At 40.9% G+C, this 26,706-nt stretch overlaps 7 protein-coding genes across 8 annotated transcripts in view; 4 read left to right on the plus strand and 3 right to left on the minus strand.

The window, feature by feature from the left end:
* The first annotated feature begins 254 nt into the window (after positions 1-254).
* On the plus strand, positions 255-1,819 carry LOC108149303 (post-GPI attachment to proteins factor 2). Its single transcript, XM_017276757.2, has 2 exons — positions 255-1,193; positions 1,309-1,819. Exons 1-2 carry the CDS (start codon positions 563-565, stop codon positions 1,443-1,445), a joined length of 768 nt encoding a protein of 255 aa, XP_017132246.1. The 5' UTR covers positions 255-562; the 3' UTR covers positions 1,446-1,819.
* A 150-nt stretch (positions 1,820-1,969) lies between these two features.
* LOC108149296 (post-GPI attachment to proteins factor 2) lies at positions 1,970-2,962 on the plus strand. The gene is made up of 2 exons (XM_017276745.2): positions 1,970-2,767; positions 2,826-2,962. Exons 1-2 carry the CDS (start codon positions 2,110-2,112, stop codon positions 2,960-2,962), a joined length of 795 nt encoding a protein of 264 aa, XP_017132234.1. The 5' UTR covers positions 1,970-2,109.
* Positions 2,963-2,967: 5 nt separating this feature from the next.
* Positions 2,968-4,006, minus strand: LOC108149286 (peroxisome assembly protein 12). Its single transcript, XM_017276733.2, has one exon. The coding sequence runs from the start codon at positions 3,917-3,919 to the stop codon at positions 3,026-3,028; it is 894 nt and encodes a 297-aa protein (XP_017132222.1). The 5' UTR covers positions 3,920-4,006; the 3' UTR covers positions 2,968-3,025.
* A 289-nt stretch (positions 4,007-4,295) lies between these two features.
* LOC108149462 lies at positions 4,296-6,829 on the plus strand. Of its 2 annotated transcripts, none has more exons than XM_017277074.2 (5): positions 4,296-4,737; positions 4,803-4,940; positions 4,994-5,972; positions 6,032-6,265; positions 6,331-6,829. In XM_017277074.2, exons 1-5 carry the CDS (start codon positions 4,387-4,389, stop codon positions 6,765-6,767), a joined length of 2,139 nt encoding a protein of 712 aa, XP_017132563.1. In that variant the 5' UTR covers positions 4,296-4,386; the 3' UTR covers positions 6,768-6,829. The 2 variants fall into 2 exon arrangements, with proteins under 2 accessions (XP_017132563.1, XP_017132554.1); XM_017277065.2 differs by having other exon boundaries at positions 4,297-4,737; positions 4,794-4,940.
* LOC108149446 (cGMP-dependent protein kinase, isozyme 1) overlaps positions 6,773-26,706 on the plus strand; it is a 34,970-nt gene continuing 15,036 nt past the window's right edge. The window contains exon 1 of the mRNA XM_041710615.1: positions 6,773-6,846. Within this exon, the coding sequence (XP_041566549.1) occupies positions 6,835-6,846 (12 nt within the window). The 5' untranslated portion in view covers positions 6,773-6,834. The remainder of the gene's footprint in view (positions 6,847-26,706) is intronic.
* On the minus strand, positions 6,934-8,738 carry LOC108149472 (probable ATP-dependent RNA helicase DDX28). The gene is made up of 2 exons (XM_017277087.2): positions 7,803-8,738; positions 6,934-7,738 (listed from the first exon to the last, which is right to left on the minus strand). Exons 1-2 carry the CDS (start codon positions 8,664-8,666, stop codon positions 6,986-6,988), a joined length of 1,617 nt encoding a protein of 538 aa, XP_017132576.1. The 5' UTR covers positions 8,667-8,738; the 3' UTR covers positions 6,934-6,985.
* LOC108149177 lies at positions 9,281-10,231 on the minus strand. The gene is made up of 4 exons (XM_017276594.2): positions 10,038-10,231; positions 9,763-9,975; positions 9,579-9,693; positions 9,281-9,498 (listed from the first exon to the last, which is right to left on the minus strand). Exons 1-4 carry the CDS (start codon positions 10,139-10,141, stop codon positions 9,343-9,345), a joined length of 588 nt encoding a protein of 195 aa, XP_017132083.1. The 5' UTR covers positions 10,142-10,231; the 3' UTR covers positions 9,281-9,342.

The following is a 26,706-nucleotide window of genomic DNA, read 5'->3' on the forward strand; positions in this document are numbered from 1 at the left end:
TCTAAGCTAGTTTTGCTAACATAACAAAAAATGCATTTATATTAACAATATTTTTTTATCACTGAAACTTTTTTATTAAAAAATGTTAACTTAGAATAGATTTATTTAAATCAAACAATAGTTAACAAAGCAAAACCCCCAAGCTTTGAATTTATTTCTTTCAATCCAAATAGCTACTTTTATAAATCGATAATGACCAGCACTGTTGGCTGTTGTATTTTGGCGTTCAGATTAAGTATCCGCCCCGTTAGTGTTGATGATAAAACTGTTTATCTATAAGGGCCACTTATATAAGCGCCACGTTAAGAATAAGTTTAATTTAAAAAATTGTGTTTGAGGAAACACGATAATTAACCACCCCCGCCATTCGGTCGATAGCCAGCTGTTTATCGATCACTTGTTTACAACTTCTTTTCGCAATGTTTACGACGTAAGCAGAAAAGTGCGCGGAAAAGACCGAGATTAGCTTATTTGGGAGCCGACGAACTGGAGAATGTGGAGCGTGAGCCGCTGAAGAAACGACTCCAGACCCAACCAATCCATCCCAATCTCCAAAGTTGAAATGCTGCCCACATACGAGCGTTTTAACGATCCCAAAAGCGTCTTCTTCCGGCTTCCCTTCTCAAGACTGGCACTGGTGGCTCTGAGTTTGCCCCTCGGAGGATTCTTCTTCTGTGTGATTTGGTCGCTGACCTTTGACTTTGTGAGGAGCACCTACACCCACTGCGATGTGACCAACTATCTGCCCTCCGTTTCGGCAGCCATTGGGAACTATGAGCCGCAGAAAACCGTTTGGCGATTGGCCATCTTCCTGCATTTACCACTTCGTTTGGCGGTGGCCAAAATCTACCTGGAGCACTACAGGGAACATATCCGTAGGAGCCGGCGATTGCTGGGCATCCTGGCCTGCTTCCTGAATGTCATCGAGGACTTGGCCCTTTTCTGCCTCTCATTTTGGACCTCCGCGGATCACTATGAAACGCATAGGAACGCCTTTGTGGTGTTTATAGCCTGTTCCGAGTGTTATATGCTGGTCTCCTACCTGCTCAATAGGAATACCCGGAAAACCGTACTCCTGCCACACGAGGAGAAATCACTTAGATACAAGAGGAACCTGTTTCTGGTGAATGTGGTGGCCTTTGGATTGGCTGGCTACTGCTTCGTCAGGCACAATTCCCATTGCGAGGCGGGAGGTGAGTGATTGATGGTTTTAAAATCCTCAAATCATTTTATTCCTTACCCATTACTCTGGTTGCATGCCGATACATTGTTCCGCATGCCTCTAAACTGAAATATAAATTTCCACAGTCTACACCTTTTTTGCCTTGTTCGAGTACATCGTAGTGCTGACCAACATGGGCTTTCACATGACATCCTACTGGGACTTTTACGCCCTCAACGTGGTATGCGATGCCAAGCACGGCCTTTACCTATCACAATTATAGATCAATTGCAAGGTCGATCCCCACAACGCCGCCATATCATCCAGCCAGCCGCCGAGGTGTTTAGCTTAAGCTCAAAGTTTACTTAATTTTACCAAAGGAACCCGCTTCCGAAGGACTCCGACAGGAAACGATTCAGTATGACAGGATCTAATGCTTACACACGCTTTTATTTAAGGCTTTCACACGTTCTTTAATGGTTCTTTAATAATATTGTAAGCTTAAAAAGTTTGTAAGGAATCTAGTTAAATTCGAACCGTGTTCCACTTTTATGTAATGCAATATTTTTACACTTGCTCTTGGATAAGAAAAAGGCTTTAAGAATATTCTTTTTTATACAAAACGCAATTTAAAAATGGCTTTATGGATTTTAATACTTTGTAAGCATAAAATTGTATTTATTTGAATTTGGATAAATGATAAATTAGGAATATTTTAATTAAATTGTGTATACCATTTCGTAATATTAATATACAATATTTTGAAATTTCTTAAATGATTTTTAAGGTATGATATGCACATGTGTCACAAACTTTAGGCTGGTTATTTTGACAGCAAGCAACATTTTTTTTTTTAATACTAACAAGATATCACTGTAAAATCTGTCATTCTACTTGTAGTATAAGCTGTGAGAATTAGGAAACGAATTATTTTTATTTGTGCCAAAATGAATCACTTTCATGAGGATAAACTAAAGATGCTACCTAGTTCAATGAAGGATTTGGGGCCTCAGCGGCACTTTCGCTTACCGGTGGGTCCTTTTCTGGCCCTTGGACTTTTGCAAGTGCCCTTGTGCATGGCCTACAACCTGGTGATGGCCATTGCCACGGATTTTGCGGCCACGACATACACTTCCTGCCATGTCTTCAATTTTTTCCCCACCACATCGGCGGCTGCCAAGTCGCAGCACAGTATTTGGGCCTTTGCATGTTGGATGGAGTTTCCCTTCTGGATTGCGAATGCCTGGTTGCAGTTCCGCTTTTACCGGAGGACTTTGCCCAAAGCGGTCCGAAGTTTCGGCTACCTGATAGTCATGTTGCTGGCGGTCAGTAGTTTTATTATGCTGCTCTGGGGAACCTTTGCCCAAGTGGATGGCGACTCACTGCTTCACATTGCCATCGCTTTATCCCTGTTTATGTCGTGTGCCATCTACATGGCGGGATCCTTCGTGTGCTGCAAGTATTATATGCTCGACAAGGATAGACAGCAGCTGCACGAGGAGCTGTCCATACGGCTGAAAAGCAAACTGGTTTTCCTCTACTTTGTAACCGTGGTGATAATGTGGTTATTTTACTTTATCCACCAGAAGTTTTGCCTTCCCTTTGGTGAGTTGAGCGGGTAAAAATAGTATCTTTATAGTTTAAATTCGTGTTTATCCTACAGCCTACTCCATTTTTGGCTTTGGGGAGTTTGTCTCGAGCGAGTGCTTCTGTTTGTATCTATGCCTGGCTTATTTCGACTTCTACCACGTCTATATATGCTACGATCAGCGAATGGGCTTTTACCTCAGTGAAATCTAAACACGTAATTTTCTTATTGAATGTATTAACAAAATCGTGTAAAAGACAACAAAATACTTAGGGTTATGTTTCGTAAATGCGAACTAGATCGTCCAGACTAATAGGATACTGGGTGACCGGGCAACATCCATGCTCCTTCATGTGGCTAACGATGCACTTCCAGCAGAATACGAACCCAGAAACGGAGCAGGCAGTGGGTGTCTGGATGGGCAGCAAGCAAACTGGGCATTCGCCTCGTTTGGGCAGAGTCTTCTCGACTTCCGGGGGTAGCTCCTTCCTGGGCATGGCCTCCGGATTGAGCAGGGTGCCTCCGACTTTGCGTCGCTGATCCGTGGAGTACCACCATTGCACGAACTGCAGGAAAAAGGCCAAGACCTCTAGCATTTTGAGGACGAGATAGGTCCATTGATCTTCCTTGGGAGGCTCACTGGGATAGCGGAGGGTCAGACCCAACGATTTGAAGATGGGCGAATGACTTGAAGCGTATTTGATCAGGTAAAGGAATGTGTGCGCCGCCTTGGCGGCATGAAAAGCATGGAAGGCACTGAGCAGTCGCTGCTCCCAGGGATTTGTGTCCTCATGGCGGGCTATTCTGCTCTTCAACTTTCGTTCCAGGTAAGGAATGAAGGTCAACAATGTGGCGGATGTGAATTGCTGCCGGCGGCTCAGCAAATCCCCAGTTTCCGTAACCGTCCGTTGCAGTCCGTAGAAGCTCTCGCCAAACGAGGATGCTCTTTTCCGGAGATACAAGTACTGCAGCAGCCAGGTCAACAATGGTGATAGCTCCTCTTGAATCCGCAAACTTCCCCAAAGTTTAAAGTCCAGCCGCAAACCAAAGTAGTCGAAGATCTTGCTGAGAGCCGGGTAAATTAGGTTGTCCAGTGTCTCCGCCGCCGATATTTCAAATATCGAGGGCACATTCTGCAGGTTCTGGCGCACATTAGCGGCTTCTGCCATTATTTTTGTTTAAATTCATTAAAATAACTCTGGGTAAATAAAATAAAAACAGTTGTTTGGTCTGTGTTGTAAAGCGCGTCAAGTAATTTCTTATCAGTCCTTGGGGCTATCGATTGTTGAAAACGTAAATACAATAAGCGAAAAAAGCTAGAAATACTCTTTTGGCTTAAAAGAGGAATTGTACGAATACTACACAAAAACGTATACGGGCGAAATTAGTTTTTTATGCCGCTCCAGGCTCTTAAATTTATTAAAAACCTCTGGCTAAATTAAATAAAAGCAGTTGTTTTGTTGTAAGGATTTTCTTATCGATAAAACAGCGGGAGAAAAACTATAAACATTTATTTCGGCTTGAAAAAAGCCGAGTGTGCAGGGCATCATTGGAACGTCGTTTCACAACACTGGATGCTAATCTTTCGAAATTTGTTTTGTTTTTGTTTGTTTTTGTTAAATATATATATAAAACGATGAAAACCTCGGGCGTTGGCAATTCCGACGAGTTGAACAAGTCAACGCACAGTAAAGTCACCAAAAAGTCCACAAAATCCCGCTCCAAGTCAGCCAAATTGGAGTTGGCTGGTAAGAATTCCCTATCCGCATCCGCATCCGCATCTGCCACTTCCGCATCCGCAGTGGGCAGCCTGCCAGCCACGCCCACCCACCTTAATATGGTCACGACGCCCACAACGCCAACTTCGAGTTTGGGTAACTACAATCTATTTGATGCCTCATTTGCGGTGGCCGGAGGTGGCGGTGGTGGCCATGGACTCCAAGGAGGAATTGCAGGAGCAGAGGCCTCTGGAAACTCCAGTCGAATGGTGAGAGGATACTCCAAGGGCCTTCCCTGGTTATAATACCCCTTTTTTTACTGAAGGGCCATCAGAAGAGCTATGCCGGCTTTGATCCGCGGAGCATTAAGATATTTTGGGAGCAGCACGACCAAACGGATGTAGAACTATCACAAGATGTGTGCGCCAAACTGGCCGAGGATGCCTCCTACAAAATCTGGGAACTGATCAATGTATGGCAAATATGTTACCCATTAACATTTGTATTTATTGATTTTCCCATTAGAACGTGAAGATATATTCCCGCCATTCGGGTGGAGTGGTTACCTATGATCTGGTTAATGAGGTGCTCAAGGATGCCGATGTGCCACCCATGCTGGGCGCCATGGACACCGATTGGGACCGCATCGACTACGATGGCAGCTTTTACTTCCACTCCGACAAGATCTTTGAACTGAGTGCCGAGTTTCAAAAGGAAATCAATCTCTGCACACCCGATGATGCGGACTTTCAGAGCATCTGCCCCGTGGAAGATAAGCACACGGATCTATTGCGGCAGTGTGTTCAGAGTCTGATTACGGCTGCCCTTTTCGCAGACACCAAATCCCAGATGGCTGCCATCTGCCATGCCTACCAAACGCCCCTCATGGGCTCCATTTACCGGGTTATAGTGAGCAAGATCGTACAGCTGCTGGCCTTCAAGCAGCAGGACCAGTTGAGCCAGCGTTGCTGGCGCTTGCTACGTGCCTGTAACTACAACTCCACGGCCAATCACAATGCCTGTCGGCCGGAGTATTTCAACCTGGCCGAGGTGCTCGTCAGCCAACTGATGGCTCCCTACGAAACCATCAGACCAGCACCACCAGAGGCTACAGACTCCGCTGAGCAGGCCACCATCAAAATGGAGTTTGAAGAGCAGCCAGAACAGTTGCCCAATCCCGCTGATAATCCCGTTGTCATGGAGGTGGGCAAGCAGGAGCAGGAGCCCCAGATGTTTCCCAGTGAAAATACACTGCAGGAGCACACCATATACAGGCTGCAAACGGAGGAGGAGGAGGCGGAGGAGGGTAATCCCCAAACGGAGACACAGGAACACCTGTCCACCTACTTTGCCACTCCAGTGGGTAATCTCCTCGTCGATGAACTGTGCGAAACAATGGGTCAGCTTGCCTCCCAGAGTGGTTATCTGCAGGCAGAGTGCCTCTTCCTCATCAAACGACGTTTGGCGAGGTTCTTTGAGGGACGCATTATCTGCAGTGAGAGGGGTACATGTTCACAAACAGCTTTTAATTTAAAGTTTAATCTGTAAAACCTTCTTATCCAGACTTTAAGTACATCAGCAGAGCGGTACGCGGTCTAATCGCTTTGGGGGAGTATGCCTTTCGAGAGTTTATACCCTACATCTACAAACTACGCGTGGAGGAAATTCCAGACAGTTTGTGGCAGGATCTGGCACCGGCTGCCATCTTCCTGGGCGGACAGGATGACACATATCTGTACGAGTGGCTGGAGCATGGATGCGGTGCCGCTCTGCAACCCTTTCTGGTGCACTATGCGCGTAAGTTTTGCCAAGTAAAACTTCGAAAAACTTTCTTAGTAACTGGTACAAGTACTATATTACAGGAACCTACGAAAAGATGGTGAGCAGGCGGTACGTACGAGTCAAGCCACCGGCTTATAGAATAGAATCAGTACCAGGAGTGCGTCGACTGGAATGGAGCACCCTGGCGGCAGCCATGTGCCATGGCGATGATCCCAGCAAGGCGCTCAAGCCAAAGCCCACTCTGTGCGAGGCATTCCCCCACCTCCAGCCACCGAATCTGCAGCTTAATTGCGCCGGACACATCCGCTTCAAGTTCGCCGGCTGTCGACCGATGCTGCTAAAGCCCAAGGTTTCCAATCTGCCGCATTCCGTGGACTCGCCCGCGTCCACAGCGAATGGTGGGGCTGGTGGTGGTGCCAGCTCCGATATTCTCATAGCCAAGCGAAAGCTTTTTAAGCCGCTGACGAACGTGCGAAGATGGTCGCCCATTAGCGGCTACCACTACCTGAGGATTTGAACCTAAGGGTTGTGAAGGAGAATTATTTGGGGATCTCAATAAAACTATACTTTTACTTTCAACGTTGATGTGCGCTGGGGTGAGTAAATATTAGTTTTTATCAACTACAGCCCCTTCTCAAAAAACATAACATAAAACCCATTGATACATAAAAGGAGCACAGTGGTTTATCATAGTGAAAACAAAACTATTTACTCGCAAAACTTAAAACTACAAGACTAGAAGGCCTCTTCTTGTGCTTGATGACCATTGGTTGGCCCCAAAACCGGAACTGGAACTCCTGCCGCCTTCATCTCAGCCACAATTCGCTTGTTGATAATGTTCCTGATGTTGGCATTCACATTTGGCAGCAGGCCACCGGTTCGCGCGGCATGTTCGATCCTCTGGACGACGTCGATTTCGCGGCGTGAGGATATGAAGTTTGTGACCAGTGCATTGTCCAAGTTGTTGCCCACTCGCCCAATCCTGCCGCACCGATGGATGTAATCGGAGACATGGAGCGGAAAGTCAAAGTTGAGCACATGCCGCGCTCTGGTGGTGTCCAGACCGCGACTTCCCACATCTGTGGTGGAGAGGACGTCGCAGTGGCCGTTCTGGAACTGCTCGAAACGGCCCAGTCTGATCTTCATCAGCATGTCTCCGTTGAGATTGAGGCAATTCACTCCACTGTTGTTCAGGAAGATGGAAACATAGTCACTTGTGGTGGACTTGTTGCTGAACACAATCAGTGGTCGTCGCTTTGAAAGATCTTGCTTGACAAGCGTGAGCAGATGGGCTGGCCGATCGGCCTTGGACATGCGCAGGAACTTCTGGGTCACATGGGGCATCAGGTGGTGGAGATGCGGACTCACTACCTCCCTAATGGTGTCCACATCAATGACTTTGTGCAGGATCTCCCTGGTGTTGGTGGGCATGGTGGCCGAGGCCAGGATTAGCTGGGTGCCAGTCTCCTCCTTTTGCACCAAATGGAACTATTGTCAAGGATAAAGAAAAACTACTAACTCTTCTTGGGGAACCCACTCAAGCAAGACTCACGGGAAATCTCCTCAGGAAGTAGGTCAGCTTATCCGTGAACGTGTCATCTAGAAGGGTATCCGCTTCATCGAGAACCAGATGGCGAACGTGCTCCATGCGATAGATGCCAGTGGTGACCAGTTTGCTGAGGGCACCCAAAGTGGCCACTAGAATATCCAACTCCTCGAACTGCGGACTCAACATCAGCTGCTTGGTGTTGCCTCCTAGCAGGGATTGCACCTTGAGATTGGTGCCCTGACTGAGCTTCTCTGCGACACCGGCTATCTGGGTGGCCAGCTCCCTGCCCGGAGTGAGGATCAGTGTTCGGGGAGAGTTGAGTTTCCTATCGGCACCCACTCTTTGGAGGAGCTTGTTCAGGATGGGCAGTAGATATGTAACTGTCTTTCCACATCCAGTTTCCGCAGCTATCAGACAGTGTTCCTTCCCATGGACAATTGGCATTCCCTGCTTTTGGATGCCCGTCAGCAGCTTTATGCCCAGTTCATCTCGAAGATTGTCCAGCAGTTGGGGATGAATCTGCAGCCCAGAGGAGTCCAGAAACCCATCAACTGGCTGCATTTCATGATGAAGTTGTTCCCCTCGCACACTGGCATTCAGGATAAAGTAATCTCCCTTGGATTTGTTGTGCAACCAGCCCTTGGAGGCCAGAGTAAGGCTTCCAAATTTGGCATCCTCCTGCTCGTGCTGGGTTAAATTGAACTGGCTTCTTTTGCAGGAGATTAGGGGCTGCTCCTTCTGCTTTTTGGGCTGACCCTTTGTGGGTTTCGGTTTCGGTTTGGTCTTGACCGCCGCCGCTGTAGCGAAGGATGCAGTCCGTCGGATTGCCGTAGATTGCACCCGCAGCACCACGGATAAGTTCAGCATTCTTTCGGTTTCCGGATTATTCAATGTTTTTATTCCATTTGCCGGCGAGGAAATCAGCTGTGGGGTTAAGTGCTGCAAAACGCATTTGGGAAAGTGCTGCCAATGTGCCAGAAAGTATAAAAAATGTTTTTATTACATTTTTATAAAAGATTTAAGTGCGTACAAGTATTGAAATCCCATTTAGGAGACACTTTTTTCACTATTGATATCATTCTCTAGTTTTCGGATTAGTTTTATTTTGTTTGCCGGCGAGGAAATCAGCTCCGGAGTTAAGTGCTGGAAAATACCTTTTCTAAAGTGCTGCCTATGTGGCGGGATGTTTGACAAATGTTTTTTGTTAAAGGCACATTTATATATTATACTTTTGATAAATAACCGTAATACATATTAAAGTTAAAGTACATTTTAAGAGGCACTAGTTTTAGCATTTATAAAAATTATTAAATTTTAGGAAAAGGTGTCTAGTATGTTTATTTCCATAACTTTAATTCTAACTAGTGTCTAATTAAATTAAAGTCAAGCATTTTTAGTACTTAAAAAAAAATTATATATATATCTACAATATTGTACATATTGTATTTAATACATTTTCCATTCTATTCATACATTTGTAATTGATTCAAACGTATTATTTATTAGATAATCATAACATAAATAGTTTTATTTTAAGATTAAATCAAATCTCATTTATGGAACGCTCTATGTCGATTAATTGTGGCATCATTTCCTGATACTGAGCCAGCTGCTCTTGTATTATGACGCCCAGTTTCACTCGTTCGCTCTGCACATCGCGTACAAGCTGTCGATTCGCATTGCTTTTGGCCATAGCAATCTGCAATAAAAATTTAAAAAATTCGTTTATTTTTAGTTCTTAGTGTTTCTCAGATAGCAAAAATCAAAGGGTAGTAATACCTCAAGTTCCTTTTCCTGGGACTTCAGTTGGCGCTCCATAAAGCGAATGCTCAGAGCCAAACTGTGCATGCGCAACGGGCGAGTGAGTTCTTCTGGGGACACACCGTTGAAGTTCCTGAGGGTTCAATAGTAAAACATAAAGTTGTTCCGGGTCTATAAGCTATTTACTAGCTATAATACCAACCAATCCTTTCCCTCGTGAGCAGCAAACTGTTCCTTCAGCATCTCCAAAGTGGTCAGCTTGGTCTTCACATCGTTGCCGGTAAAGAAGCATTGATTCACATCAAGGACGATCTTGGTCATGAGCCGACGGGTGCTATTTATCATCTGTTCGGTGTCCAAGCAAGTATCCTCCTTTTCCTCCAAAATGGCTGCACAAACATCCAGATCTGAAGGACTAAACAAATATGTACTTAGATGTCATCTCTTCCTTGACTGGGATGCATATCTTCGCCTTACCTCAAGTCCGCAAATATCTGTTGAATGACTTCGTCATAGGCCTTCTTCACCTGGGGAATGATAGCTTGGTGTCGTTCAAATGCAGTCTCTGTCTCCTCCTCCATTTTTCGCCGGTTTTCATACTCCTTCGATAAGAACTTCAATTTAATTAAACAAAAGTTGGAGGCTAAAAAACAAATGGGACCATATTCAGCTAGCTTGAGAATACCAAATCGATCAAAACAACCCTCAAAAAGGGTATTCCGACCCAGTGCTGCAGTGGAAATCCACACTCAGGCAACCAAAACACTATGTATATTTAGACCTTAAAGATTACAAAAAGTTATTCCTTAAATTAATTTCAAAAAAGAATTTCGATTTTTGAGTCTGGCAAAAAGGTAACCCAAAACTGTACTCACAGGTTACTGTTTAATTTGGACCTGTAAAATTGTTGATTAAATTTTGTTATAAAAATTACTTAATTTGCGTTAAATTATTGGTTACCTTTTAAGCCTGATATTTAGTATTAATGAGTATGATTTTTAAGAAGTTTTTTACCCATTTTTAGTAGAAGAACAAAAAAAAATTCACCGCCAAATTCAAAGATGACTTTACCAACTGAATTACGAAACTTTTCATATGTCGTGTCGAAAAAGGAAACTTCCAGTCATCTAGTAACACTCAATGATTTTCAGTTGGGAAAAGTTGTACTGCATTTTCCTGCGACAATGAACGCAACTTCAGGTCGGCGGCAAAACTTGCCACAAAGGAATTTCCTTTTATCTCTGCTCTTTCGAAGAGTTTTTAATTTGTGTGCAACGTTTTGCGCAAGTTGTTGAGGCGGAGACGCAGTTTTTAATATGTTTTGAGTAATTTGTGCACATTTGCGAATTTTTATCGCAGTCACAAAAGTTTGTCCTTTGTGCTCCTTTATCGTTTCGTATCGTGCTCCTTGTTGGCGCGGTTGTAATGATGACTTTATGACTTTATTTACGTGCAATAAAGAAAGCATTCCGCGCGAAATTCAGGTTTGAGCAGCAGCAGCATCGCGCCACTACTTTCGAATATAAATGCGATTCAGGTTAATTTATTCGTTGCCAGGTCCTGCATTTTCATTATTTTCGGAGCCGAAAAGGAACTCAGTTGTGTGGAGTAGGCTGAATTCTAAATGCGCTGCCCTCCACAGAAAAAAAACTGTTTTTCGTAATACAAAAGAGTCGCCCCAAAATTAAATTCCAACCAAAATAGAGGCCAGATTTTCAAATAAAAAAAAGCCTAAGTTCAAGAAAAATTAATGTTAACCGCCATGAATTCATTAAAAATTGTAAAAAAAACCTACTTCAGATTCGTATACATATTTCTTTCTGTGTAGATTGGGCCTTAAATATGCTAAATCCCAGCCAGAATCCTGAGCTGTCCTCTCCAGAATTCAGGGGCGTGGCATTCGGTGGCCGTGTTAACATACAAGTGCTACTGGCTGACGCATGTCTTGCTGAAACTCGGATCTGAATTTGCATTTCAATGATTAAAGTGTTAAAATGCCGGCCCGACACATGCGGACTTTGCAGAACACCATCTCCACCCTCAACCTCCCCTTTTGCCTTCGTCCCCCCGTTCCCCGTCCCCCGGATAGTTCGTAATGGCTTTATAAAGCGAACACCTCAAGCAAAATGCGATTTTAATATTCTTATGCTCGTGCACATGGTGTGAAGAACTTGTAAATGTTGACTTTTTGCGGTGCGACTGGGTATGCAAATCAGTCTTAAATTCTGAGACAAAGTTTTGCATACTTTTCAGAATTCTGAAATATTCAAATTTCATATAACTATATGCATATTTTGCACAAGACTTTGTCGTTTGTCTTAAACAAAATAGTCCGATAGTAAAGATTCTTCAAGAGATGTTTTCTTTACAAAAAAATTTTATTATTTAGTACTTTAAAATGTGATGTTTGTGAAATTCCTTATCTTGGCAAATCACATTATTAATAATTTAATTTTAATTCAATCAGAATGAAAGAACAATGCGTGTGCGTGTCTCGATTCTTTGACGAAAGTCAGGTAAATCATTTGCCAAATTGCGTGATTTTACTTATCAAGAAGTCGCGTGGTCTCGTGTCCACTTCCGGTCTTCTCCCTTCCTGCTCCCAATTAGATAAATCAGTCGGCTCTAATTGCTGCACCATTTTGCCCGATAAGCGAGGCCATAAAAAAAGGTGAAATAAAGGACACTCGTGCGTAGCTGTGTAATTGAAATCTGCGTGCTTTGTGAATCCATTCGAGTGCACTATCATGATGGTCAAACTCCAACCTAACTCCGCGGCCACGCCATCTACACAGAAAGAAAACACTGAGACTTGAGCTCCGGCTATTTCTTCTAAAAACGTTTCTTGATCAGGATCTTTTTAATTAAACAAAATATTTTTCTTATTATTAATTTCTTAGTATTTATTTATTAATTTAAATAATTAAAGGTTTCTTTCTTTTTTAAAAACATTTTCTAATATAACCTTTATTTTAGTGTACGTTTTTTGTTTAACCATATTTCGTTTGTTTTTTGTTTAACCATATATCCTGGTTTATCATGATTTACCATTATTTAAAATTAAGAGGATACGAAAAATGTAATAAACTACTTTTTTTGTGTGTGCCACAGTGGGCCCTGGCTGGCGGCGACAGCCATCACTTGACGACACTTTCGGGCGTGACAGAAATGTCGGACTTTTCATGGATTTACCAGAATTAGTGGGGACTATGGAGGGGATCATTTGAGCGGGGGGAATGAGTGGTACGTCAGCCGCAGTGCGTGAAATGCATTTAAAACTTGCGTTGCATACTTGTCGCCTCAAATTACAGCGCATTTGTCGAGTGGCGCTTTGTGCTTTGTTCCTGTATTTGGGCGCGGCATTCACATACGAAAGCCACAGAAGTGGTCGCATTTATCGAGATTATTTCAATGCTTTCTCTACCATACCATTCAATTACATTTCTAGCATTTAAGATAAGAAAACTCGTTTCAAATTATTAAACCATTTCTGATAGTTGGTTTTTGTGGTTTACTATTTTATTTTAATGTATGTGCATTAGAAGGGTCCGACAGCTTTAACTCAATAAAACGGATATGTAATTAAAATCCATCTTTAAATAATTAAAAAAAAATAAAATCATGAGTAGAGCCCGACAGCTTTAATGTACACATTTTTCCCAAATGAAGATGTCAGCAAAATTTAATTTAAACCACTTTTTGTCTTTATCTGATATTTAATCACTGTATATTTAAATATTTTACAAGTAATTTGTTCATAAAATGCTTATGCATTTATTGTCTGATACATATTAGTTCCCAAGTTGGTAGTCATAATTGTTTGACTGAAATGTGTATTAGGAAATGGTTAACTCTGATTTGACAGCATTTATGTGACCACAACTGTGGGCACTCGTGCGTGCAGACGAGTTTGAAATGCTGGAAATGCGCTTTAAGCACGCATTAGAACAATGCATAAGACCAAAGCGTATATGCTTATGTATGTATATATCTGGATATGGCAGCCGCAGTCTACCGATTTTTGCGGATTAACACTGCACACGCAAATGAAATGTACCTAAGTACAATGGGAAAAAGTACTGGCAGACAATTGGTATTCACCTTGAGTTCCAGCTACACATGTAAGCCATCGTGCAAGATGCTTCATTTTCTGTGTGTTTGGGTGTTGATGTGGGGGGAGTATGATATAAGCCCCAAAACCTTTTGTTTGCCTAAGCGTTGTGCGGGGGTCTCTGGGGGAATGGAAAAACAAAAAACAAACACAGGACACGAAAGCTGGCTGATGGGGTTAGTTTACCGATGCAGCTTTTACGGGCTTAACATATTAATTAAACTTGAAGTGGAAACACGAAACCCGGCTGGGTCAACTTTAAATTAAGTTTTAATCTGTTGCTCATATTTAAACAGCCAGCAGGTTGTTGAGTGTGTGTGGCTACACTCAAAAAAAAAAAAAATACTATAAATAATTGAAATAAAATAATTTTTTCCATTTTAATTTATGAAAAATGTTGATTGCTTTTATACGGCTTGTCAATTGAAGGACTAAACATTTTTTTTGTTTGGATTTGCATGCAATTTAAACTGCGTAACTTTCTTATTGAAAAACAAAAATTTTCATTGAACAATTTTATTTTTTTTATATTTTTGGTTGTACATTGTGTGCATATCATCTGCACCCTGATAAATGGTGAAATTATTATCAAATAAAATGTTTATTAGTTTTGGCCAAATTGTAGTATGTTATTTTTTTTGGTGTGTTTATTTTATAGACAATTTTGATTACAAAATTGATTTTATTTCCTCAAATGTGTTTATTAGCAGGATTACTTGTTTACTTATAAAGTGATTTAATAGGATTGCGATTTGTTTTGAAGCATATCGCTTTCTCTGTGTAGTCCCTTAAGGATATTTAAGCAGTGCGTGTGGCATGCATTGTGTATTATTGTGAGCTCCGATGGTCTGGCTCTGCATCTCTAATTGAAATTGGTCATTTGCCACAGAACTTCCAGAGGCCGACGACATGCAGACTCAAGACTGACGAATGACAGGCGACAAGTGACTGGCAAGCAACGACATCGGGCTCTTAACTCATTCTCCCCCTGTACCCACGGAGAAACTAATATTACACAATTTAATGTCGCAAGTCCTGCACTAAAGATACTGTTGTTCAGGTTTATAAATTAATTTTGTCGAAAATGTTAAGTCTTTTAAACTTTTCAATTTCGGAGAGTTTTCTTAGCTGTCTTTTTCTGTGTGATTTCCTCCCCAAAAATATTTGATTTACGTAAATCACGATGAAATTGAGCTGTTTTCTTCTTTGTGTTTTCTTTTCCGCAAAAACAACTTGTGGCTCCTCCATCGCTGTTTGGTTAATGCAGTTAACTTGAATTCCGTCCATGTCCAAGAGTAAACGCATAACTCTTCGCTGAACAAATCCCAGGCACACGTGCTGTGTGATGTGTGCTACACCTGTGCGAATGCGGATACGGATAGGCGGATGCGGATGTGCTACTGTGCCGAACCCGGCAGATTGACAGCTTAATAAATTAAAATGCATTAAGTGGCTGGCGTAGATTTGCGGCAGCCATAAATCTTTCACCCCTAGCTCGCTGGCTTTGGGCTTAAATATTATATTGTAATTCAAATATTTATGGCCATCAGCGTAAATAAAACTGTCTACTAAACATGGACCAGGGGGTTGCAAGTGATGTATGTGGCTCAGGTGAGCGCCGCCACCTGTCACCTTCCGTTTCCCTTGCCTTTGGCCGCCGGTTGGCATGTTCCATCCTCTAAGCTCGCAAGGCAACAAATTCTCACGCACCGAGCCATTGACACGGGCTGCTAAGCTGTTGAAGTCGGGGTCCTGGGAACTCCGACCTTCACTCGGCAGCTGCCGAAAAAAAGGAGCCCAAGACGGTTGCTAACCCCCATGCCAGACAGTCTGCGGGGATTTCCCTTCTCGCACAGTCTTCACAGATTTCGTAGAAAATCAAAAACATGCAAAATAGCTTCACTGTCGAGAGCGATGCATATTTGTCAAGCTGAAAAAGTCGCAGTTGTACATGTGACGGAAAATAGAGTGCGTGTGTGGTTAATAAAATGAATTTTGGTCGGAATTCAGGCATGAAAAACCGACGCAAATGTAGGTAGTATGAATACAAATAGGAATACACCGTGGAAAAAAACAACAAACAGAATAAGACAGTGAAAAAAAACTGTCAAAAATGGGATTCAGCGTCATAAAATAAATCAAAATTCTAGAAATTCGCTATCAATAATGTTATTGTAGAAACTTGAGAACCCTTAAATAGTAGCAACCATTAAAAACCTAAAGATTTAGTTTAAATAAAAGTGTCTCGTAAAACAAACAACTGATATTTATAAATTCAATACTAAATAATAAAATTATAATTATTTACTTTCGTATTTATACCGATGAGTCCAAAACTGTAGTCTTACAGTGTAAATTCACCGCATCAATTTGTATTGGAAAGCAAAACCTGAAATTTTTTGCTTTGTGCAGGGCAGCTGAAATAAATTAACAGCCTCGCATTGATATCCCGCAAAAATATGGGCGGAAGAGTCGAAAGCGGAGGCAGTGGCCGGGAATCGACAAATCATAATAATCATGGGCATATCTTAACATTTCTGGAATTGCGTGGGTATATTTTGTGTTGCCTACTTTTGAGAGTCCGCCGAGGTCGGTACTTTTGGATTCCCTGACCGTCTGTAAGTCTGTATAATATGTATCTGGGCGCTTCAATAAATTGTCTGTTATCATTTTCATGTTTTCGCATTGACAAAGGTTGGGTTTTTTTGGGGGTCGACTGGGTCGTCTGGGTCGTCGGGGCGTATGAGCAACGTCAAGTTTGAATCGCAAAGCGGCTTGCAAGATGGCAAAACTGCCTTGGATTTTCTTGAACTACCGTGGTCGTGGCATCTCGAACCGTGCTGAGCCTAATTTGCCGGAAATAAATGTGCAGCGATGTGTGCGGACTTAGGAAGCCAAGCATCTGAGAATCGGGAATCCCGAAAAGGGAGTGGGTTTAGGGACTAGCTACCACGGAGCTTCCCAGCTGGAAGCCATGCATCACCTCTCCTGTTTTCTTGTCCTTGCGAAATGGAGTGCTGGTTATTATTATTGAAGCGCCAGGAAATTCGAAACTTGTCAGCATTTGCCGGAAGGGGCAATGAATGTGCATGGATGGGAGGATGAAAGGACGGGCGGAGCTGACGAAGTCCTTGTGGCAAATCGAATTCCGTTCGATAGCATTCAACGTGAAAATTGAGTGAATGAATGAGAATTTAAGGTTTAAAACTCGCCATGATGTCAGATTAACGGATGGACAGTATGATATTATTGCAAATGGAAGTTTCAATGAATGTCAATGAACACGTCAGCATCGATTGAGCATTAAAATCATTTATTACGTGGTCATAAAATAAGAACGTCTTTTTCAAGCTTTAAACTTTACTTTTAAAGCTTTAAATTGATAGATTTGTTGAGTTTAAGGTCGAAAAAGAGTTTCATTGAATTAAATTGTTTTAATGTTGATACATTGCCAAAGCTTAAACCAAATTTAACTCATATATTTTGTGGGCCTTGATGTAAAGTAGCTAATTAAAAGCCATTTTATATGCTTTAGTAAATTATAAACCTACCATGTATTTTTTTCTAAAATTACATTACAGAATTTGTATTTTGTTTAATGAGGAATTACACATGTTTTTCTGAACTTTTAAGCATGCATTATATTTCCCCCAACAGTCGTTAAAGCTAAGCTAAAAAATTGTCCACTTAAATAAATTGTAAAATATTGATACGTTGGAAAAGCTTTAACAAAATGGACTTCCGTCCATTTCCTGCAACCGAATCGTGCTTGCCTCAAACAGATTGTTAAAGTATTTTCATTTACAAAAAGAGCTTAAAGATTCAGGAACGCAGTGAAGGATGAGGAGAAGGTGAAGGCGAGTCCTTCGATAAGTTTAATGGCTGCTGTTGTCACGAAAAACTCCGCGACATTGATAGTTCCTTTTGGAGAGTCTCTGTGGATTGAAAGCCATTAGCGGGCTTGGCCAAATTTACGCTTGAGGTGGCGAAAGTAGAGAACGAAGAGAAAGTAAGCCCAGCATCAGCATCAGCATCAGCATAACTTTCACCGACTCGACGGCGGTCGTCATCAATTGTTTCCATTCGTTAGCAGCCGAGGCTTGTCGGCAATCAATCAGTCCCTTCGACCCCCACTCCCCGGCTCTTTGCATAATTAAAAAAGTATGCGTTATGTCATTTGCCTGACGTTTATTTTGGTCGGATGTCTCCCCGTGGAGGAGACGCCTCAGCAATCCTCCGACAGGGAATTTCAATTACAAAGGTTTCCGCCCGCGGGCTGAGTAAGCAATACGCCGCAACACCTGACACCAGATTTACCTACCTGTAAACCATCGCCATCGCGAACTCCACCCCGATCCCGATCCCGATTCCGCGGATATCCAACCCACTATTGTTGTGGGGCGGCAGATTCAATTAAGTTGATGAAACGACAATTGTCGAGCAGCCAGCTTCAGTGTTGCCCACTGCAAAATGTACAAGGCGTGACTCAATCAAGTGTTGTATAATGCTAGAAATAGCTAAATTTTTAACATAGGTAAAGGCATTTAAAAAAAAATATATTTGGAAGGGATGTTATTCACTATAAGAAATAAAGATTAATTTATGTTGATGAAACGACAATTGTCTAGCAGCCAGCATCAACTATATAAGAATATTGGCCACATTAGCACTAGAATACCTTTTTTATAAGTGCTTAGAATGAGAAAGAATTTTGTAATGACTAGAAACACTAGCATTAGAATTTCTAGTTGGAGGTTAAAAATAACCAAGAATAGATTTTTTTAAGTGCTTAGAAAGATTAAGTATCTAACTACTATCCTTAGGATTTCCAGTTTGAGCAGGAAAATATCCAGGATACCATCACTGTTCGTGCGTCGAAAATCCATCTGGCAAAAGCGGTTAAGGACGACGTCTCCATCCGTTGTCCATCACCGGGCATTCGATTTAAATACGTGGCTGTCAATTAAAGGACATCATGGAGTGAAATGTAGGGTGGTATAGTGATTTATACCACCCATCTCTCCCAGAGTTAACTCAATTATGAGCATCGATGGACGTAACGAGCGTTGGATGGACACGTGTAGTCGGGTTATTATTATTGGCCCAGTATGCCGGATTTAATTCCATGCAATTGGTTGTCGAAGATTTCATCGCCAATTGAACATGCCCCTTTGCCAACCTGATTTTCCGAGTGTCTCTTTGCAACTAATTGCACGGCAGAATCGGAATCGCAATCGGAATCACAGGGGCCATATAATCGAATCGAATGCGCATCGTGCCAATAATTGAATAAGTGAATGATTTGCCACGACACTCCTGGATTTGCTATTTTCCCGGCCAATTAGTCAATCAGCAGACGGCAACAGTCGTGATTTCCATTGAGAGCAAACAAAGTTGTCGCGGCGCAAACCCAATTAATAGAACAGAAAACAAAACTCAGCCAGTTGTCGCTGTCAAAGATCCTACCATTATATGTGGCTATGATGTCGATGAGATGACAGCATTGTTGTGGATTGCATTTAAGTAAATCTGGGACAGTATTATAAGCTTTCAGAAAGGGATTAAATAGCACTGAAATTTCTAGTGATTTAATATTTTGTTTTAAAGCTGTTAACTTTTAAAAGGGAAAGCTTTCTACTTTTGCTTTCAATTAGTTACGCGGATAATTTTTTATAACAGTTTATTTTTCTTATTTAAATTGTTGAACTAATTTAAAAGTCAAAAAATATGTGGTATATGTTTTTATTTATTTTTGTAACTTCAAACAACATTATATTCGTCCCAATTAAATTATAGAAATCTTTTTAAAAGACAAAGGCAATAAAACCTTATTGGAGAATGTGTAATATGGTTTTATTTATTTTTACCTCTTGTTAAAAGTTGAAAATAAATTTAAAGCTAGGAATGTAGTATCCAAATATTATTTTTGGCACCTTCAGTTTCTCTCCGTGTTAACCAGCTAGTCCGGAGGCTCTGCATCCGGCGTAATTAGTGCACTCGGAGGTGCAGTCCGGCTCACTTGACCGTACGCCTTTGTTCGAGAATTCTCCTTCTTCTGGGGATTTTCTCGAGTGCGTTTCTCGCTGGGTTTTCTGTTTTCCGCCCTGTTTTCCCTTCTGTTTTCCCTTCTGTTTTCCCGGCTTTGGCGCCTTTGTTGATTCTTTTAAATTTCGCCTTTCAATTATTTTATGCAAATAAGCAAGCGGAGCGCAGATTATGCCAGCTTGACGCGATTCCCCTTAATCCCGTTGCTTTCTCCTCGAAGTTCTCCGTTTCCCTTTCTTATTCCCGCAGAGGCGAAAGAAATCCGCTCGCCAAATGAATTGTTTGGCATTGTCGTTTTCCCGTCTCAAGTCGGTCAGACCCGTCGTAATCATCTTAAGTTGCTCAAATGGGTTTGTTCATTTCGAGTGTTTTCGAACAACTTCAAAAATAAAGCGATTTCGCCGTAATGTTTGTCCGTTTTCCTTTGCTTAATTGGAGCTCCTCGGGGGAGCCGTTTTTCCCCCATTTCTGGTTGCCTTTTCCCCATTGCCATTTTCCATTTATGGGTTTTCCCTAGCTTAGCTCGATTCATTAACTTGGTTTATCGCAATGTTTGATTTTTCGAGCGTGTAATTTTATTGGGCAACAAGTCGTCGTCTGGCTTAAATAATAAAACTTAACACTGCGGTTTTAAGTGCAGATTATCCCAGCTTTGGTATCCCATTATGAATTTAAGTAATTTCCACTTAAAAGCTCATTATGACTTACCAAAACAATTACAAATATATTTTAATGAATTGATCAAGATAAATACAAGCCCCTAACTTAACTTTTAAATGTTAAAAGCCAAGTTAATGCAATGTTTGATTTTTCGACTGAGTAATTTTATTGGGCAATAAATTGTCTGGCAGCTGTGTTAAGTGGTCATTATCCCAACTTTGGTACCCCAGTATGAAATTAAAAAATTTGCATTTAAAAGCTCATAATGATTTCCCATGGATTTAAGCTCCCTGTTGTTAATTCATAAATTCATTTTTGTATCCTTTGCCACACCAAATTATGAACTTTTCAAGGATTTTTGGGTGTTGGCTTTTAATTTAATTCTATAGGGAATTATTAAATTTTAGAATAAACATATATAGTGTTTATAAATAGGAACAACATAACCATTATAAATTTATTTTGTTTTCTTTCAAAAGCTAATAATGAATTACCACGAGTTTTAGCTCACTGCCGTTAATTAATCAATTAAAGTGTTTTATCCTTTGCCAGTTTAAATTATTAACTCTCCAAGGAATTTTTGAAATATTTATGAACACCCATATCGATTCGATTGCGATTGCCTTGGTGAAATTTAATTTGAATTATCATTGCTGGTGAAATTGTGAGTGTCAAAGGCAGACAAGAAGACTCGAATCCGTAGAGGCCTTCAAAGGTGTGCCAGTAGGTGAAAGCTTCGTCCCTTGTGACCCTTTTCCCTCTTCCTTTCACTTTTCTTGGGTGTATGTGTGTCTGTGTGTGTGTGTAAGAGAAAGGAAAATAATTGAGATGTCGGCAGAAATGTAAGTGGACTTTTATTGACTGTTTTTCTGGCTGGCTGGCAGACTGAATAGCCGAAGGCTGCTTCATCCTTTCCTCAGCTTTCCCTGCTCTCTATATCCTAGATCCTTTCTCCTGCATCCTCAAGCAGCATGCAATGTCCTTTTTGCTCGAATATCTGGGCTATATCTCATTGGGGGCCACAACAAATGGCGTGCATCGCCGTTGTCTTCGATTGGAAAGTGAAAAATGCGCTCCTGAAAAATCAATAAATTGACTTTGGCCCCTATTTAAGGTTGATTGGGCTAGTACAGCTCTTTAAGATTGGCCTTCAGTTTGCGCCACGCTCACGTACCCATTTTATGCTAATAACAATACAGTAAAAGCGATACTCAGCAAGGATATTGTGGGCTTAAGGTTACTGAGATACCTATTATCAGAAGCGGACCCAGAATTTCGTTGTGGGTGGCTTAAATATCAGATTTTGTATCACACAGGGGGTAGTTTGAACCCCCTTATAGCCCACTTAGATAAGTATTAAAATAAATTAAACAAAAATTAACTATATTTAAACCTTTTGAATTGGCTTAGACTTTCTTACTAAAATGTTTTTTAAATAATTAGTTTTCTTTCAAACTTGCTTTGACTGAACAATTAATTTATTTAATATGTAATGTTTTAATTTTACTAAAAATGTAATTCAGCATTTCTGTGAAGACAAATTGTTGAATATTATGTTTCTTGACAATCTGCTTAAAATTTACAATATGGTAGCAATACAAGTTAAAGTTGTATACTTTTTCTGTGATCAATTTTTTTGGCAGTAAATAAATCCGAATGAAATATAGATGGTCTCAAATGCTATTGCTATGGCTATCTGCTTTTTTAAAAGCATGAAAAAAAGTTTATACATATAATAACTATTAAATATATTTAATAGTTATACTTGTTGCATAAATACCTTAAGAAGTACAGGGTATCGGAAGTATCGGTGAAAGGGCTCCGGTTGCGGGGCAGCTGCATTGGGTAACTGAAGCCGGGAATTGCCTTTTTACCTGCCACGTCGGCCATATCGACGTTGTCGCAGGCCATATCCCATTCAGGGATATTGTCCTCGTCCTCGTCCTCGTCCTTGTGCCCTGTCACTAACCTCCTTCCACCTGATAACCTGAGGGTCCTTAAGCGTCCTCGAGTGCCAGTTGGGTGTTTGCCGTTCACCGTTCGGCGGATATTGTGTTGCGGTTAAATTGCGTCAAACATATTTGACATTTTATTATATAGTATATACGTAACAACGCAATATCGTCTGATATTGCTACCCTTGTCACACATGGCCACACCCCCTTTTCTGGCCGCCCCTCATCTGATGACTTCAAGTGATTTTCATTAACTGCTGCTTATGAATATTAAATTAAAACGGCCTTTTGATTGTGTTTTTTGGGCCCGCACCAGGAAACAGAAACCGAATTCGGAGCCTGTAAAAGTAAAACCACCTGGAGGACGAAGAAAGCCGCTTAGGAGATGGAAATGGAAATGCCAGACAATGCCTAAGACGCCGCATATTAAAAGAGCTTCCCAAATTGAATTTTCCGCCAGACCGGAATAAAGCTATTTGACGTTGCGACGCGAATTCAATTGCAGCTTTAAGAGTCTTTTGCTTCTCTTTTGTTTTGTTTTTGTCTCGTAAAGCGAGAAAATGCAGCTCATGAATTTCAAATGAAATTAAAAACGTGTTCTCTAAAAATAATAATGCCAGAGAGCAACAGCAAGGGAAACAAAACAGCATGCAGAAGTCGGGGCAAACAGTTGCATCCACTTGAAGGGAGGATGGCAAAATGTGGCCACTCCCCAGGAGCAAGATTATTCCACAGCACGCCAGGGCTTACTGATGTAAGTTTGAATGTTACTCAGCTCCCCCAATTTCCCGCAGTCTGCCCACAATTAAGTCTGGGCAAATAGAGAGTGGATGCGGAGGCGGATGCGGATGCAAAAGGGGCAGGGATTTAAACGATTCGGAGGACTCCAAAGATGGCAGCTGGCACTAAATGTAAACACATCAGTTCCATGAGTGCTCGACCAATTGCAACTGCCACTCGCTGGAGACGCAGGCAAAAATGGGAGATGGAAACGTGATTTTGGGACCAGAATGTTCTTAGGGGGTCAATAAATGGCTTTAAGTATAATTGCATCTAAAATTAGTAGAATTACTAGATTGTTATATTTTCATATAATAATAATAAGTTTAAACTAAATTGAAACTACATACAGTTATGCAGTTATGAATTTGAAATAATTAAACCACTAAGGTTTTTTAAAGCTAGATTTTTATTTTGTTTTGTATTTAAACCAAAAACCTTTTTCAAAAAGATCTCTTAGATAAAGTTCAAAAAAGAAGTAGATCGGAATAAAGTATATTTTTTTTAGTAAAACTATCACTTTTTGTTATTAAATATTATTAAAATGAATAGAGTTAAAATAGCTTTGAATTTGCATCATTTCGATTCAGGTATTTTCTACAATCCAAATACAAATTCCATTCGTCAATAATATAAATCACGTTGTCATCTCCGCACTAAACACACTCATTTGAGAACTCGAATTGAGAAATTTTCTGGTGTGCCACGCCCCTCGTCCCCCACAGGCGCCCACTTGAGGCGCTTGACAGAACTTTTTGGTTACTTGAAAATTCAATTTTACGCAATATGCGCAAATCACGATTAAAATCTTGAGCGTTCTTTTTTCATTGCATACTTTGCGGCTATAAGCGGGCTTTAAAAATAAGAGGGGGGAATTTTCCTCATTTTCCTGAAGCTGCGGCCAGCAAAAAACTATGAAAATGTGTTTTCAAATTGCAAAACAATTTGTTGACCGTAATTGAACTTTGTCGGCCTCAAAACACGCTTCACCACTCACTTCCTCCAGTCTCCTTGGTCACCATAATTGTCGTAAAGCAAACTTTTGACCGCTCATTGCGAGGCTCGTAAAAGTTTTTCCTCGCTTCCTGTCGCTTTCCCCCGATTTTCCCACTTTTCCCTACTTTTCCCGCTTTCTTAGCGCGCAGCCTGCGGCGAATGGTTGATTTCTGTCTCTGTGTGCTTCATTTTATGTGCGAGCTGCGGTCGGACCAATTTATAAGGCCAACCGCAAATTAGCCTGCTCAAAACCCGAGCAGCTGCAGATGCACAGAGACAAATAATAGACCATTCAAATTTAAATGATTTCAATTGCAGTTTTAAAGAATATTCTTTGATTACTTTCTGGGTTGTATTTTCATTTAAACTACAAATTGGTGGGACAAACAATCACTTATTAAAACTAAAATAGGCGCTGAAGCAATATTTTTTTGATGTGTGGTAGCTACGTACTTGCTAGTACTTGGGTTTTTGATTTTAATTTAAACTAAAAGTTGCAGAGTCCAGAAATAAGCCATCCAAAAAGAATTGTTATTTGTTTAAGTGTAGGACTTTACATATATGCTGTGATTGTTTTCTGAGTTATATTTAAATTTAAACTACAAATTGAGGACAAATAATACCTCATCAAAATTAAAAGGGGAAAATGTGTAATCTTCTGAGAAAGTTTAATATATAAAAGCATTTGTATTTCACCCAAAAACAAAGCTTTATTCAGTGACTTTAAATAACCATGAAAAACTGTTGTTATTGATTACCAAAGCTTCATGTAATATATATTATTTTCATTGATACGAAATCAATAAGTATACACCAGTTACCATTTTTTTGAGTGCTTTAAAAAGGCGTGTTGAATAAGTGCAAACAATGGCAAGTTGCCTTTGAATTTGCCCAGTTTTTGTCTTGCAATTGCATTACTAAATGGCACTTCCCTCTTTTCTCCGAATTTCGGCATTATTGTCGCCACACGCATGAATATTTCAGAGGCAACTTTCGAGGGCTTATGGACCGAGTAGATTAGGGGCCAAGAGTAAAATCGAAATTTAACTCAATGCCAATGCAAGAGTTCTGTCTCTCGAAAGTTTTTCGGCATAATAATTCATGCCTCGCTGCCTTGGCCACAAATGCCAAATGCAAAGTTCCAAATGCAAAATGCCGATAATTGGCACTCTTCTCCCCTCAAGCGACAAGTTTTCCCCTGTTTTCCTGAGAGTGCTGTCCAGCCAGTCGGAAAATGCATTCACTCCCTTGTCCCCCGTACAGTTTTGCACTCAACTGTGATGTTTAGTCGCTCGTTGTCACTGGCACAATGCTCAAATGCCACTGCTCCTTCGCCACGGAGCGCTTTCTCCATTTGCCATTCCCATTGGGCACAGTGGTCTTATAACTATAACAATAGGGTTCTCGTTTAGTTTAACTTAGGATTGAAGAGTCGTGTATAATGTTTATATAGTGTTTATAGTGTTCTAATACAATTTTAAACTTAATTACCAATTGAGAAGATTTTTAAATACAATATTAGTTAAAGAAAACAGGACCGTCTTTTGTCTAAATCTAACGATATTTATTTCAATGTATATATCATTCTTCTTAAAATTAGAGTATAATGTATCCATTAATGTAGTTTGTAGACTACTTAGTTTGTACTTATTCTGCGGTACATTACCTTCTATCCATTGAACACATTTCTATGTAAGTGTCCCCTTTCAGAGTCCCCTTATCAGAAACCCCTCAAATGGAGATGTCAGCCACTTTGAGAAACCACTGTTCAGTGGTGTGAACAACAGTTCTGGCCTGAAGGCATCGCATTTTTCCCCCTATTTGTCAAGCGTAATTAGTTGCAAAGTATGCTATTTGTACAATATTCCACATTGGCTATATAAGTTGCCACGTCAATGGCCTCGACATTGCCACAAAGTCTTGTATTGAGACACTCACTGCCTTTACTACTGATATTCCCAACAAGCGGATAAGAGGGTTAACTAAAAGACTACACTCAAAATAAAATTAATTATTTATACTCTTAGTTATAGGTTTAGTTTTTTTAATAAAAAAATTTTTTTAAAAAAATCTAGGAAAAAAAGTCACGAAAAATATTAAATCTTTTCTGGAATGTAGAAAATTGTTGTAAAAACAATTCATTTTGTTTTACCAAATTTCTAAAATTTAAAGTTAATTTTATTTTGAGTACAAGCTATTTTTCATAAACAAATAGAAATATCGCTTGTATATTTGTCGAATTAGCTGAGGCTTGATTTCCAGCTCGCCACTTGTCTCTGTGTCACTTGTCGCAAAAAAAACCCCAATCTTAACCCACTCGCAGCCAAGCCACTTGCTTTAACCCATTGGTGGCTGCTCACATGAGCAGACCACTCAAAATGCTCGATGGCCGCACAATGCAACTGGCAAAACAGCCACTGAATTGGGGGTAGAAACTATTACAAAGGCACTGCTGACTTTTTTGCCTGGAGCGAGACTCCAGGACTTTAGGATCCAGATGAGGAGGAGGATGAGGAGGAGGTGCTGCCCTCCAGTGTGAGCACTGTACTGCAGCTGTGTGGGTGTGTAAAAAATACCACAATTTCAATTTCAAAGTATC

Source organism: Drosophila elegans, unplaced genomic scaffold (assembly GCF_018152505.1).
Source record: "Drosophila elegans isolate 14027-0461.03 unplaced genomic scaffold, ASM1815250v1 contig_814, whole genome shotgun sequence".
Taxonomy (NCBI): domain Eukaryota; kingdom Metazoa; phylum Arthropoda; class Insecta; order Diptera; family Drosophilidae; genus Drosophila; species Drosophila elegans.

What these genes read in the sequence shown, in the direction of transcription:
- LOC108149303 (XM_017276757.2), top strand. Translation starts at nt 563, where the DNA reads ATGCTGCCCACATACGAGCGTTTTAACGATCCCAAAAGCGTCTTCTTC. An exon ending in TTCCCATTGCGAGGCGGGAG is followed by an intron (nt 1,194 to 1,308) that starts GTGAGTGATTGA and finishes AAATTTCCACAG; the next exon opens with TCTACACCTTTTTTGCCTTG.
- LOC108149296 (XM_017276745.2), top strand. Translation starts at nt 2,110, where the DNA reads ATGAATCACTTTCATGAGGATAAACTAAAGATGCTACCTAGTTCAATG. An exon ending in GAAGTTTTGCCTTCCCTTTG is followed by an intron (nt 2,768 to 2,825) that starts GTGAGTTGAGCG and finishes TTTATCCTACAG; the next exon opens with CCTACTCCATTTTTGGCTTT.
- LOC108149286 (XM_017276733.2), bottom strand. Translation starts at nt 3,919, where the DNA reads ATGGCAGAAGCCGCTAATGTGCGCCAGAACCTGCAGAATGTGCCCTCG.
- LOC108149462 (XM_017277065.2), top strand. Translation starts at nt 4,387, where the DNA reads ATGAAAACCTCGGGCGTTGGCAATTCCGACGAGTTGAACAAGTCAACG. An exon ending in CTGGAAACTCCAGTCGAATG is followed by an intron (nt 4,738 to 4,793) that starts GTGAGAGGATAC and finishes TTTTTACTGAAG; the next exon opens with GGCCATCAGAAGAGCTATGC. An exon ending in CATTATCTGCAGTGAGAGGG is followed by an intron (nt 5,973 to 6,031) that starts GTACATGTTCAC and finishes CTTCTTATCCAG; the next exon opens with ACTTTAAGTACATCAGCAGA.
- LOC108149472 (XM_017277087.2), bottom strand. Translation starts at nt 8,666, where the DNA reads ATGCTGAACTTATCCGTGGTGCTGCGGGTGCAATCTACGGCAATCCGA. An exon ending in ACTTCCTGAGGAGATTTCCC is followed by an intron (nt 7,739 to 7,802) that starts GTGAGTCTTGCT and finishes CCTTGACAATAG; the next exon opens with TTCCATTTGGTGCAAAAGGA.
- LOC108149177 (XM_017276594.2), bottom strand. Translation starts at nt 10,141, where the DNA reads ATGGAGGAGGAGACAGAGACTGCATTTGAACGACACCAAGCTATCATT. An exon ending in GCTCACGAGGGAAAGGATTG is followed by an intron (nt 9,694 to 9,762) that starts GTTGGTATTATA and finishes TTGAACCCTCAG; the next exon opens with GAACTTCAACGGTGTGTCCC. An exon ending in CCCAGGAAAAGGAACTTGAG is followed by an intron (nt 9,499 to 9,578) that starts GTATTACTACCC and finishes TTTTTATTGCAG; the next exon opens with ATTGCTATGGCCAAAAGCAA.